Below are 13,970 nucleotides of genomic sequence, written 5' to 3'. Positions count from 1 at the left end.
CTCCACCGTGGCGAGATTAAACCACCTCACCAATCCATACTCCACTATGATCACCGTCCGTATATGCTACCCATCGAACATGATTATTATCATTACGCGTCCTAGAACCCTACTCCACCTCCAGTTAATGGGAAGGCTAGCACTAACTCCACCTTGAGCACAACCTTGCCCACCACAGAACCTTGCCTGCTCCACCTTGAGTCCGACTCCACCTGCGCCGTACCGGGTGACATCCACAATCACTTCTCCGTTCGGAGAGTAGCCCCAACCATAGACTCTGATACCAGTTGTTTGGATCTTCACGGACCGCCAGACCCTACTTCTGAGCCCGACCACATAGCACTGATATTGTCCCCACTTAACCACCTGTTGCAGCAGGTGTGGGATTTTAATCTAAAAGGCCCCGATGCTATGTAAGGAGATGCCCAAGTTTATTAGACACCACATGTACTTCTTCTTATTCCATGTGGGACTATCCTAACTATACATATGAGGTTTACTTCGCGCCACGTACTCCAACAATAACTTCTGAAGGTGTACTCGTACCGCTATGCAGGCAGTAAACAATTTTGTATTTTTTTTTCAGAATAATGGCGAAAATTTATTAGAAGAACAGTATAAAGGAAGAAAAATATATACTCAACACAAGCACAAAATTAAGAAGAATATGGAGACGAAGGATGGAAATAATTCCTTAAAGGTATACTTTTTCTTTCACCGTTTTCTTTCTATTTAGTTTGATTTGCATGTATAAACTGGGTTCATTCCTCAACCACAGGCAACCAACAGTGCTGGATCAACAAAGAAGCATTTTGTGCTTGTTCACGGAGCTTGTCATGGAGCATGGAGTTGGTATAAGTTGACACCTCTACTGAAATCTGCAGGTCATCGCGTCACAGTTCTTGACATGGCTGGTGCTGGAATCAACCCGAAGCAGGTAAACGACGTTCAATCGTTTTCTGACTATGTCCAGCCATTGATGGATTTCATGGAGCACTCTCTCCCTAACTGCAAATCCATAAAACAAGAAGAAAAGGTGATCCTTGTTGGTCACAGCATGGGAGGGTTGGTTATCTCGAAAGCTATGGAAGCCTTCCCAGAAAAGATCTCCGTGGCTGTTTTTCTCACCGCGTTGCTGCCTAACATGTTACCAGAATTCAAGTTCCCTGATGTGTTCAAAGAGGTTAGCTTGTGTTTACAGAGATTTTTTTGCAAGATTTACCAATTTATGAACTAGTAAAGTGAATTTCACATGAATCATGATGCATATGGAAATATGGAGACAGGGTTTCAGAGGTGACGCCATATATAATTACGATGAAGGGGCTAAAACTTTCGTGTTCGGTCCCTGTTACATGTTGTCAAATCTGTATGAGCTCTGTTCGCCTGAGGTAACTAAACTATTTAGTTTACTAATTAAAACCTTAATCATGAAGGCGATCTCATTGATAAGTATATATAATATATATCGCAGGATGCGACTCTAGCAGCTATGTTGGTGAGACCGATACGTGTGTTCAGTAACGAACACATGTCGGAGGAAATGACGACGTCCAAGCAGAAATATGGATCAGTTAAGCGAGTTTATATCATAGCCGAGCTAGATAAAACGTTGACAAGGGATTTTCAGTGTTGGACGATCGAAAAGGATCCAGTGGATGAGGTCAGGGAAATCATTGGTTCCGATCACATGGTCATGATGTGTAAGCCTCAAGAGCTTTTTGCTTGTCTGCATGAGATTGCTGAAGAAGCCTGAAACGTCGTTAGCTCTTTTAACTCGTTCGGGCTTCAATTTTATAATGAAAAGTTATAGTAAGAGTATATGTATTGATATTGGAAAAATAAAATGCAGAAGGAAAATGGTGCTTGTAATCTTTAGACTAGCGTCTAATAATGTCACGATATCGTACTGATAATGATATTTACGGTGGAAACCTCGACATTACATTCTTCCAAGTTATGCGACGAGCACTAGATTAGCATCAAAGTTAGCGACTGTGTGCGAGTAACACTGGATTAACGTCCTTACACAACAGACCAGATCAAGATGTTAGCATCTTCATGATTCTAATAAATAGAGAACACTGTGGAAGGGGACCAACTCCCTTACCTATCTCATGTCTCCTATATTGGTCCAAAATTTGAGGTGCTAGAGGATTTTGTTGAAATCTGAAGAGATTTCACAAACAAAAGAAGTGGCTGAGCATGTCGATTAAAAGATTGAATTAAAGATAAGTGGTTAAACAGTACCATCAAAGGTGCAGTGCTTGGTTTTGGTTGTATCCTTGTAAACAAAAGCGGCCACAGACTACAGTAAAATTTTTTCCTTTTACTAAGAAAAATAACCACTGAACAAATATATGAATAAACATGGAGTACTTTTTTTCCTTGCGAGATTGGGGTATACCCAGATTAATTGGGGTATCATTCTTTCATCAACTCTCGAACTGAGAACCCTGGTGCATGCTCATTCGAGCATTGGGCACCACATGGACGCCCATCATCCTATGTGGTCGGTCCATATATCACTCATGACCTATTTTCAGTGACCCATCAACTATGATCTGAAATTAGGGTTTCGAATAAAATGTTCTACGAATCATCATTCTGAGCAGGATTTAAGAAATAATGAATTTATATTGATTCAGCAACCAACATCTGAATTAATCATATAATATTTGGTAATCTACCAATATTTTAATATTTTATTGGGTCACGTCATCAATAAATATTTCATCGAATTGAGCATACTTGCTCAATTGCTCAAATATTGATCCAGCTATCAATATTTAGTGAATTATCAGTAATTTGTCGAATTGAGTATACTTGCTCGATTGCACGATAAATTATCAACATTTAGTATTTTTTCGAATTGAGCAATACTTGCTCAGTTGCGCGTCAAATTCTCAATATTCAGTAATTCGTCGAATCGAGTGATACTTTCTCTCGCTGGTCAGTAATTCATCACAGAATCTACAATACTGACACCATTTCAGAGAATTACATGTTCGATCCATGAATCGATGAGCATTCACCACTTATGCTCGATTCAACAAAAACTAGACTACTGTCTAATCAGTTAACAACTGACTAATCAATACACGTCTGTCACTCAGACTCCATGATTCGTGAGACATCAATCACATCAAATTGGGGGATAACAACTAGGGTTTTGGTCTGGCGGCCTACAGCACGTGGATTCATCCACAACGAGAAATGTGAGTAAGTCGTGTCAATGGTTGAAGGAGTTAGCAAAGTAGTGGGTAAATGATCAACCAGTCTCCGCACGACCTGGAACTGGTTGTACCACGATCTCCCACTTTCCCAGTCTTTCACTCAAGAAACCGTCACACTTACAGGGATCAAGGTGTTCACAACTCTGACAATATAAATAAGTCTCTGAATCCATGATTGAAGAAGAACAGACAACGATTGATCACTATCTATCAACTGTATACGCATAATTCCTCGAGAAAACTACTCTCATGAATTCATCAATCCATCAGAACTTATTCGAACTCATAAGTTCACCACAAATTGCAGAAACCTTCAATACACCCAAAATCCTTGATCATCACTGATCCCACACAATTCTCAGCTTCCCTCCTACAGATCAACCCATCTCCTTCTTTGCGACCGAATTGACTCTAGAACGGCCATTGACTTGGTTTAGGACGGAGTCATACAGATTGATCTCTCGAATCTAAGCACTCCCTTTGCAGTGTATCTGTGTGAGGATTAACATTTCTCTCGGCTGAGGAGTCTCGACAGCACGCTCGTCTCTTCACTTCCCAAAAAACCGGCGACTCGTTTTTCCCCATCCACAGTGTTAATTGTGATGCAACTCATGTTTAACTGATTGTTGTTCAATCCATTGACTAGTTGTACTTTAACTAGACAGTTAGTACTTCGGAGGGACACCTTAGTTGCGATTAGAATATCCATATCAGGATTGTTTAATCATCTAAGTGATTGATATGCGGTTAGTTTGTTTTGTGAGAGGACATCTAATACTAGGATTAGATAATTACTTAGTGACACTAAACCATCCTCCTGAAACTACCCTAGATAGGCGGCAGACTAGTATCTTGACCGGTGTCTATTACAAGGGACAAGAACATTATTGAGACTGAATTGACTTTGTGTAGGTTAAGATGTGGATTCGACTGCCCTTGCACCCTATTTATCTGCTTGTTAGATTACTCTTTGCCTTTGTATTAGTTTATTGTTCTAAGACTCTTTCAACATCTAGTTGTATCGGCAAACAAAACCCCATTTTTGGTTACTCTCTTGTTTGAATCGGTATAGTAAGACCATAACTTCAAATCTACACCCACCTTGTACCTGTGGATCTACCTGTGCTTGCCCTGTATTGCATATCGACACTGTGCACTTGCAGTTATCAGTGTAGGCTTGTTTAGAGTCCTACCAGTAGATTCCAGTTGGGTGCCTGGACTATGGGGGAGGTAGTGAGTAAAGTCTTAATCTTCTCAAAAGCATCTAAACAAGCATCATCAAAGACAAACTTAACATCTTTTGCAAGCAAATTGCAAAGAGGTCTAAAAATCAAGCTAAAATCCTTAATGAATCGACGATAAAAACCTGTATGCCCTAAAAATGACCTAATATCTCTTACGGTTTTTGGAACCTGTAAAGTCTTAATAAAGTCAAGTTTGACTCCTGAACGAACCATGAAATGACATTTCTCCCAATTAAGTACTAAATTCTTTTCCTTCCACCTAGTCAACACTAATGAAAAATAATGCAAGAACTCATCGAAAGACGAACGAAACACTGAAAAATCATCCATAAAGACCTCTAAGAACCGTTTTACCATGTCAAAACATATGCTCATCATACAATGCTGAAAAGTCACAGGAGAATTACATAGCTGTAAAGGCATACGTCTATACGCAAATGTACCAAGGGGACAGGTAAAAGTGGTTTTATTCTGGTCTTTTGGGGCAATAACGATCTGATTATAGCCGGAGTAGCCATCTAAGAAGCAACAGTGACTATGTCCTGATAATCGTTCTAGCATCTGGTCGATGAAGGGAAGGGGAAAGTGGTACTTCCTAGTTACCTTGTACAATTTCCTATAGTCGATAGAGACACAACATCCCGTTGTCACTCGAGTTGGGATTAACTCATCATTATCATTCTGGACTACAGTAATAGAGGATTTCTTGGGGAAAACCTGAATAGGGATGACCCACTTACTGTATGAAATAGGATAGATAATGCATGCATCTAAAAAGTTAAGAACCTCGGTTCGAACTACTTCTTTCATATCAGGGTTAAGTCGACGTTGCATCTCCCTAGAAGGTTTGGTGTCTGTCTCTAAATAAATCTGATGCATACAAACAGTATGACTTATACCATTAATGTCTACTATGGTCCACCCTAAAGCTTCCTCGTTGTTTTGAAGGACGGTTACTAGCCTACTTTTCTGATCACTATCGAAGTCGGATGCTACAATCACATGTAAAGTTTCATATGGGCCTAAAAACATATACTTTAGGGTATCTAGTAATGGTTAAGGTCCAACTTATGAGGCTCTTCTAAACAAGTAACCAGAGTAGACTTAGAAACTGGTAGTAGTTCGATCTTAGGTTTCCATCCATTACTAGTGTCTAACAAAGGGGTTGAATCTAACAAAGCATTCGCCTCATTAATCACATTATCATCATCAAAATCAATAAAAAAGTGAGCTAGGATTTTTTTCTAATGGGTCTTCTAATAAAGTGTTTGGTAATGAATCCTCGACTAATGTTCCTATCATGTTTACCTCTTCTATGCTCGAGTCATCTAGTTCAGAGGATAGCTTACTAATATTAAAAATGTTCAGCTCAATAGTCATGTTACCAAAAGAAAAATTCATAATACCATTTAGACAGTTGATGGTTGCATTGGATGTAGCTAAAAACGGGCGACCTAAAATTACCGGTATCTGGTTCTCTGGGTCAGGGACAGGTTGGGTATCTAGGATAAAAAAATTCACTGGATAAATAAACTTGTCGGCCTCAATAAAAACATCCTCGATCACCAAGAGGAATTTTAACGGACCTATCAGCTAACTGAACTGTTATCTGGGTAGGTTTCATCTCACCAAGTCCTAGCTTAAGGTACACATGGTATGGTAGTAAGTTCACATTGTCTCCTAAATGACGCAATGCTTTCTCAACACGGTAATTACCTATTGTGCAAGAAATGGTAAGGGACCCTGGGTTTTTATACTTCGGAGAGTGGTATTCTGAATAATAGAACTCACATGGCTAGATAGAAAGGCTTTCTTATGGACACTAAGCTTTCGCTTTCGCGTACGCATATCCTTAAGGAACTTGGCATAAGAGGGAATCTGCTTAATTGCATCTAATAGTGGAAGGTTGATAGTTACCTGCTTAAAAACCTCCAATATATCATTAAAGTTGAACTCCCTCTTAGTTGGAACTAGCAGCTGTGATAATGGGGCTCTGGGAACAAATCTAGACTCATTAGGACCCTCATTGTCTCTTTAGAGACTCTATCAGTCTCTTCATTTTCTGGCTCAGAAGGGTGAACTACAGCATGTTCAATGTCAGCCATGGCAACCTTATTGTCAACTTTCTTTCCACTCCTAAGGGTTGTAACATAATTCACATGACTAGGGAACCTTCTGTTATCTCTCTCAGTTAGAGTCTTAACTGTTTGACCTACTTGAAATTCTAACTTAGCAAGAGTCTTGAAAATTCTGCTTGGTTTCCTCTTGAAAACTAACTTGGATCTTTACTAACATTTCCTAGATCTGTGCTAACATATCCTGGATCTATCTTAATATACTAAGCGATTCCTAAGCTAGTCATTATATTCTCAGAAGGGTTCTGGAATTGGGCTTGACCTAAAGAGTTCTTATTATAGCCAAAACATGTGAGAGGCTGAGAATTACTAGTTTGGCCTTGATTCTAGCCTTTAGACCAAGAGAAATTAGGATGGTTTATCCAACCAGGGTTGTAGGTCTCCGAGTATGGGTCAAACTTCTGACGGTTTTCAAACCTAGAGTTGTTATAGATATCCTGGCTTGCTCTTCACTAACCTGACTGTTAGAGCACTGCTCGGTCGAACTCGCATGCGTTTCTATCTCAATCATGTTTGTCAATGTTAGTGATCAAAACTATAATTCTTGATTTCTAGTCTACTTATAGCTAAGTTTCGGAGTAGGATAGAAAGTGTAGTTGAGCTCAAGACTCCATGGAGATTATCATACAAAGACAAAGAACTACTCAAGGAACTGGTGGAACTTCATCGACTAAAAGGTATGTGGAGCCTTGAACTTATATATCACTCAAAAGTCTATCTACTCCATCTCATATCTTGAGACAAAATTCGTTTTGCTATATAGACTTTGATTATATACGTTTGCTATTTCGAGCCGAGTTTATCTCGCGTATCTATTTCTCGAAATATGTGTTGGTAAGCTTTCTCTTTGGCCAAGTTCATCTTTACTAGTGACGAAAGTCATGTTAAGTTTCAATTACTTGAAAATGGCTTTGACGAAAAATGGTTTGTGAATAACAATCATATATCGTCCTCGAAGAATGTTTCAACAATTGAAATGAGAGTTTAGATTATATAACCATGGTTGGATATAAACATTGTGAGGTAATTCACACATGTATAAGTCCTTATTCCTTGAACCAAAGTATGCGTACTTTGATGCTCAGAAAAACCGGAACAAGAGTCCGCGAACCAAGTTCACGTTCCCAGTACGCAACTGTCGGAGGTTTTCATCCCGAGAATTTCTGCTGGAGTTTGTGAATTGAAAACAAACTTATTTCGGGTACTTAAGTTCGCGTACCAGTCCGCGTACTTAAGTTGGTTATTTTCTAAAAACGATTATTCGTGAACTTAAACTTATATTAACTAAGGAATTCAAGTTTGCAAACCATGGATATAAAGTTCATGAATCGATTCGAGTGAATCAAATTGTTTTTGCTTCGTCCGTGTCTTGTATACTTCTATAAGATCTAAGCAATTGAACAACTCTCTAACTAGTTCATTTGAGTCATTTGAACTAGTTATGGTAAAGAATAATATGGTTGCTATGAAAGTGCTCATATGGCTAACCATTTGGTTAACTATTGTTGAACCAACTAAATGTACATTTTTGGGTACGGTTACACAAACCTAGATAAACGTGCATTTCATTTGTGCGTAGCAAGCTAATGTTGAAGTTGAATCTTCACGTATCCTACTCGAGGCAAGCCTCAAAAATGATGCATTGGAAATTGAACATCGCTTGAGTAAACTCTCGATTCAAGGATGTTTCTCTATACCGTCAACTTCTATTGCAACTGAGAGAACTTCAATTTCAGAAGTAAAACCAGTATCTCTTCCTATTGGAAAAGATGTGTCTATAATCTCTCCTGATCAAGGATGTTGCACATCAAATGGGAGAAAGAAATCTTCAGACGATGGTGTTAATACAGAACTTTCTAATCACTCTTATAATCAGAAAGTATGTCTCTTTTATGATTCAAAAGGACCTGCTAAGCAAAAGAGAAACTCTAGGTTGAATAAAAATTCATGTATTCAACTTCAACACACCATAGACTTAATCCTCAAAGGTGTAACTGACATTCGTATGTCTAAACCAATTGGTTTTCGTACTTACCCTGTGTACGATACCAGGAAAGTCAGTTCAATGAGTTCCTCGAACGCTCAGAAGCATAACATATGTCTTAACAAAAATCGTCTAAGGAAAGATCAAGTCTTTTCTTCTGTTAAAAGAGGAGATAAAGTTACCTTTGATGTGAACAAAATTTCAGGAGAAAGGAGCAAAAATGATGATATGAGAGATAACCTGAAGGAGATAATAAAAGGTTATAAAGAAATTGTCAACAGGTTGTCAACCTCCTCAAGTCAAAATTCTTCTGGTAAGAACCCAAACTATGTCTCGTATTTTGATGACAGTAAGTTTTATGATAATTTCTCACATCAAAAAGATTTCTTTCCTAGATCCGAAAGAAAAAAAGAGACCCAACCGTAAATACTATTCATTTAATGAGCTTTGTGCTCATACTTGTGTCAATTAATCACAAGGATTGAAAAACTTACTCATAAAAAATCTTGTTGAACAAGATGTGTTATTAATCAGGTATATTGTTGGCCAAATTGTTCTTTATTTAGTTGAGCTATTTTCTTATCGTCTATAGCTAAACTATTGTCTGCAAACAACTTTGCCTAAAGTGTTGGTTGTGTCTAATGTTGTTCTTCTTTTGTTAGTTTATTTCTTAAACAAGTTTTTGTTGCAACCATGTTACCTGCTACGTTTGTGCTCTAAGTTATTTCTCAATGGATATATAAAATTTATTTAAGCCAAAAATCTTGTGATACTTCTCACAAATAGCAGCACTTCAGTTTTGTCGTAAAATTACGACTGGTTGCATACCTTTTTTTTCGGGTCTAAATTGTGTTCGTACATGTACCCGTGTTACTGTCACGAATCAATTGTTAGAAACCCTAAAAGCTACCTTCCCTGAGAAACCGTTAAATACCAAAACCCTTGAGTTTCGTACGCATACTCTGGGATTTCTTTTAGTTTGTCAAGAATGTCTTCTTCTAACTCTAGCGGTTTTGCAAAAGAGTTTCTTGACAAAGGTATTGGTTTTGGGTCCAAGGGAATGAAGAAAAGAACCCTAGTAGAAGATGATCATCCTAATGCCTCATGCTACTATTCCTATACACATCAGGATGTTGAGAATGAAGATATGGTTTCTGCTGAAGTGGTTCATGATTTTCTTAAATATTTTGAGGAAGCAAAACTGCAGCTCGTTGATACCTTGAAGAGTCTTGATGTGTTAAGAACTGAGCTGAAAAAGGTTACTTCTGACCTTGGTCTCATAAAGACACATGTTAAAGATCTTCTCAATGAGGATACCTTCATTGAAGATGCAGTGGAATGCGTCAATCACAAGCTCAAAGACCTCAAGGCTCATGAGGATTCCGAAACGTCTATGTGATTTCAGTTCGTGTTCGGTTGTGATGGTTTAGAAGTATGTCTTTGCATTATCCGTGGCCGTCTTCGGTAAAAGAAGATTTTCCAAACCAAAATCAAGTTATGGGGTATTTAGAATCTTATGCTAAGCATTTCAATTTACTTCCGTATATCAAATTCAATACCAGTGTTGTCGACATCGACTATGTACGTAACACAAGGCCAAGACATGAATTCATGGAGTCATTGGGGTGGCGCAGATGGGGGTATCGGTAATCTCAAAGGTAAATGGGAAATTACTACTATTACTACCACTACTGTTCAAGAACATCAAGTTCATGAAGTAGAATTTGTGATTCTTTGCATCGGCCAGTTCAGTGGAGTTCCGAATATCCCTAACTTCCCACCAAATAAGGGTCCAGATGCTTTCATCAATGGTAAGGTTATACACTCCATGGATAATTCTGATGCTGCAGAATTCGTCAAGGGAAAACGTGTTGCAGTCATTGGATATCAGAAATCAGCCTTAGACATTGTTAATGAATGCGCCATAGCTAACGGTAACTTTTTTTTTGTGTGTGTGCTTCATAATTTATCGAATTTTTATGTTCGGATCTCCCTGCATGTTATGGATTTACAACCCTTAAATCTTTCTGCGATCTGACAGTAGATACTAATACAATTGCAGGAGTTGAAAATCCGTGTACATTGATATACAGATATGCGCATTGGAATGTACCCGATTATCTTCCATATGGTGTATCTCTTGCTTCGCTGTACCTCAACCGTTTCTCTGAACTTTTGCTCCATAAGCCTGGGGAAGGACTACTTCTTAGTCTCCTAGCTACGATCACCTCTGGTAAAGATCTTGTTGATTAAGTTTAAGCTTAAATTTTTGTCATGAAATTAAAACATATTTATGAATGCTTAATTCATTTTGTATAATAGAGATGGGCAATTTCGAAATTTGTCGAGAGCTACATCAAATCCAAGTTTCCATTGAAGAAGTACAATTTGATACCGGAACATAGCTTTTTACAACAAATTGCTTCTTGTTCGATCTCAACTGCACCCGAGAAGTTGTACGATAAGATAGAAGAAGGAAGCATTGTCTTAAAGAAATCCAAGGGGTTTGGCTTCAACAAAGACGGGTTGATGTTTAATGATGATGCAACAGCACCTTTAGAAACCGATGTTGTGATCCTCTGTACCGGTTATAAGGGTGACCAAAAGCTCCAAAACATCTTTAAATCACCAAAATTTCAAAACTACATCATGGGTTCTTCAAACTCCACAGTTCCGTTATACAGGTATCTATGTGTTGTATAAACTGCCTTTTTACTCCATTAAATACGTATTCTTAATTTTGCGCATTGATGATATTTATGCAGAGAATGCATTCATCCGCGAATTCCACAATTGACAGTAATTGGGTATTCCGAGAGTGTTGCGAATTTGTACACATCGGAAATGAGGTGCCGATGGTTGGCACATTTTCTCGATGGCGGGTTCAAGTTGCCAAGTATAAAGCAAATGGAGAAAGATGTGTTGCAGTGGGAAAAATATATGAAACGTTACTCTGGTCAGTACTATAGGAAATCTTGCATTGGAATATTGCATATTTGGTACAATGATCAGCTGTGTAAAGATATGGGTTCTAATCCTAAGCGGAAGAAGGGACTCTATGCAGAGCTGTTCGAGCCTTATGGATCCATGGACTATGCACATCTTACTCCTCATAAGAACTGATGGACTACGCAAATCGTACTCATCATCAGATTCATCACCGTTATACAAGCATGCATATTCCATATATTGTCATCAGTGTGATTTTCACGTATTGTTTCTTTTTGTTTCGCCTTTTTTGTTTGTCTCTCCGTCATGACTCATGCTTCTATCTTGCTTGCTCCTTCTCCCTGTAGTAATTTCACTTTTGTTTTAATTTCATTTTTCTTTGTTTGTTCACCCTTGTAGTTTTTTTTTGATCTTAAATCAATATGTTAGAGATTTTTCTATGTTGTAAACCGCGCCCTGGGCGCTCGCCTAGGCACTCTAGGCGCGACAGAGGACGCCTAGGAAAAAAAGGCGCCAGAGTATGCCCGTTCCTCATTGGGTCCAATAGTTAACCAAACTTCCTAAAGTGAGGAAATCCTAAGAAAAACTTGAAGGAGGGGGTGAAACCGTGGTTACGGCGAGAGAGCAAGCCGGGGCCAACCCTAGGAAAAGGAAAGCAGGAAGACAAGTAGTAGACAACAACACGAATGAAGGTATCATGACGGAAAAGAAGAAGAGAAGAAGAAGCAACAATGATGGTGAAGATGTTTCAGATAGAAAAACTAAGGGTTAATTAGTATTTGGGTCGTGAATTATGGTATAGTAGGGGATTTGGGTCCCAAGTTTGTCCAATTTAGTGTTTGGGTCGTTGACCCCGTTAGTCAACTAAATATACTGGTCAAGACGTTGGCAGAAGTAACATCCGTTGGAGTTTATATTTACACGTCTACCACAGTGTTAATTCCTTTCCGTATTTGATTTCCGCCACCTCCACAATAACTTTACCTCCCTTCGACTGAAAAGAAAAAAATTCTATCCTTCGTCCCTTTATGCAAGTTTTAGTTTTATTTATTTTCTTACTTATATGAGAAATAAGGGATCACCTTCCTTTTAACCTGATCGTTCACTTATATTGAGATGGGGTTGGTGATTACTTTTCTAGATGCAGTTGGTGAGAAGCAGTTGGTGAGTTTTCTTTTCTCGTTCCTTTTTATTTAATTTTGAATTGAATCTGCTGTTGGTGACTATTTGAGTTTGAAGGTATGGTTAATCCGCGCTAATGCGAGATGGATTGCACCAAGAATAATTGGGTACATGAAGGACCACAACCAATCCATCAACTATTCAGGGAAGAATGATGAGAGTTATAGAGATGGTGCTTGATGGCGCGCAAGAAAGGAGATTCTATATGCAACTGACCTACCAATGGAGCTCAATGATCTGGGTATGAGGCTTATGAATGAACAGAAATGTGTAATTTGTTGCAGGGAATCCGTGAGCAGCAAAATATGATTCCTTGATGGACAACACCATTACCAGGTTCTGCACATCGAATGTTTGACAGAAGTCCCCAAAACGTTTGCCTTAGTTTGGTTGGATTCTGAATTGGTTTGTTGTCGAGAAAACAGGGAAGATCCAGGGTTGATTCCATGAATTTTAGTGATGAACGGAAGAGATTGATTGGCATCACAAGACTGAAGTTGAAGTTGTGCCGGTTGATCTGTAACCACCAAATGCTTTGGCAAATGCGTAAACTGTTTCTCTAACATAAGTTGACAGATGCTAACAGTTTGACCTTTTGACCATTTTGACTAACGAGTCTACGACCCAAACACTATTACGGACAAAGTTAGGACCCAAACACTAAAAGGTACCAAAACTTAGGACCCAAACACTAATTAACCCAAAAACTAATTTTGAAACCCAGGCGATAGTGTGCGAGATACTCAGTAGATTACCGGCCAAGTCACTGATGCGTTTCAAGTGTGTATCCAAAGGTTGGAAGTTTCTGATTGAGAAAGATCCGTACCTTATTGATTTACACCATGCTCGATCAAAAGCAGGTCCGCATCTCTATGTTGTAATGCAGCCTCGAAAAAATAGTCTGTGGCTCAGATATCCTCCATGGATATTGACTGGCGACTTGATTGAAGGCAAAGACAAGGCATCTGCCATTGTTCACAGCACATGGGAGACAAACTCAATTATTGAGCGTCCCGGCAAACCCCGTAAACTTCCCGGTAAAATGTTAGGACCAGTAAATGGACTGATCTGCTATGTTGTCAAAAAAGTGTCTACTATTTATGTATTTAATGTCAGCACTAGAAAAGTAACACGATTGGTGATAAAACCAGTTTTGTTTACACGGGAAGGAGAGGAGATAGAGCACCGTACATTTAAATTTGGATTTGATTGTGCAACCAAAGAACACAAAGTTCTCTCC

At 38.7% G+C, this 13,970-nt stretch overlaps 1 protein-coding gene and 1 pseudogene across 1 annotated transcript; both read left to right on the top strand.

Moving 5' to 3' along the window:
• Window positions 1-538: 538 nt before the first annotated feature.
• On the top strand, window positions 539-1,956 carry LOC113288717 (salicylic acid-binding protein 2-like). Its single transcript, XM_026537839.1, has 4 exons — window positions 539-700; window positions 779-1,183; window positions 1,287-1,391; window positions 1,475-1,956. Exons 1-4 carry the CDS (start codon window positions 551-553, stop codon window positions 1,754-1,756), a joined length of 942 nt encoding a protein of 313 aa, XP_026393624.1. The 5' UTR covers window positions 539-550; the 3' UTR covers window positions 1,757-1,956.
• An 8,077-nt stretch (window positions 1,957-10,033) lies between these two features.
• Window positions 10,034-11,722, top strand: LOC113291247 (annotated as a pseudogene).
• The last annotated feature ends 2,248 nt before the right edge of the window (window positions 11,723-13,970 follow it).

This window comes from Papaver somniferum, chromosome 6 (assembly GCF_003573695.1).
Source record: "Papaver somniferum cultivar HN1 chromosome 6, ASM357369v1, whole genome shotgun sequence".
NCBI lineage: Eukaryota > Viridiplantae > Streptophyta > Magnoliopsida > Ranunculales > Papaveraceae > Papaver > Papaver somniferum.
Note: the sequence above shows the minus strand (reverse complement) of the source record. Positions and strands in the feature narration are given on the sequence as shown.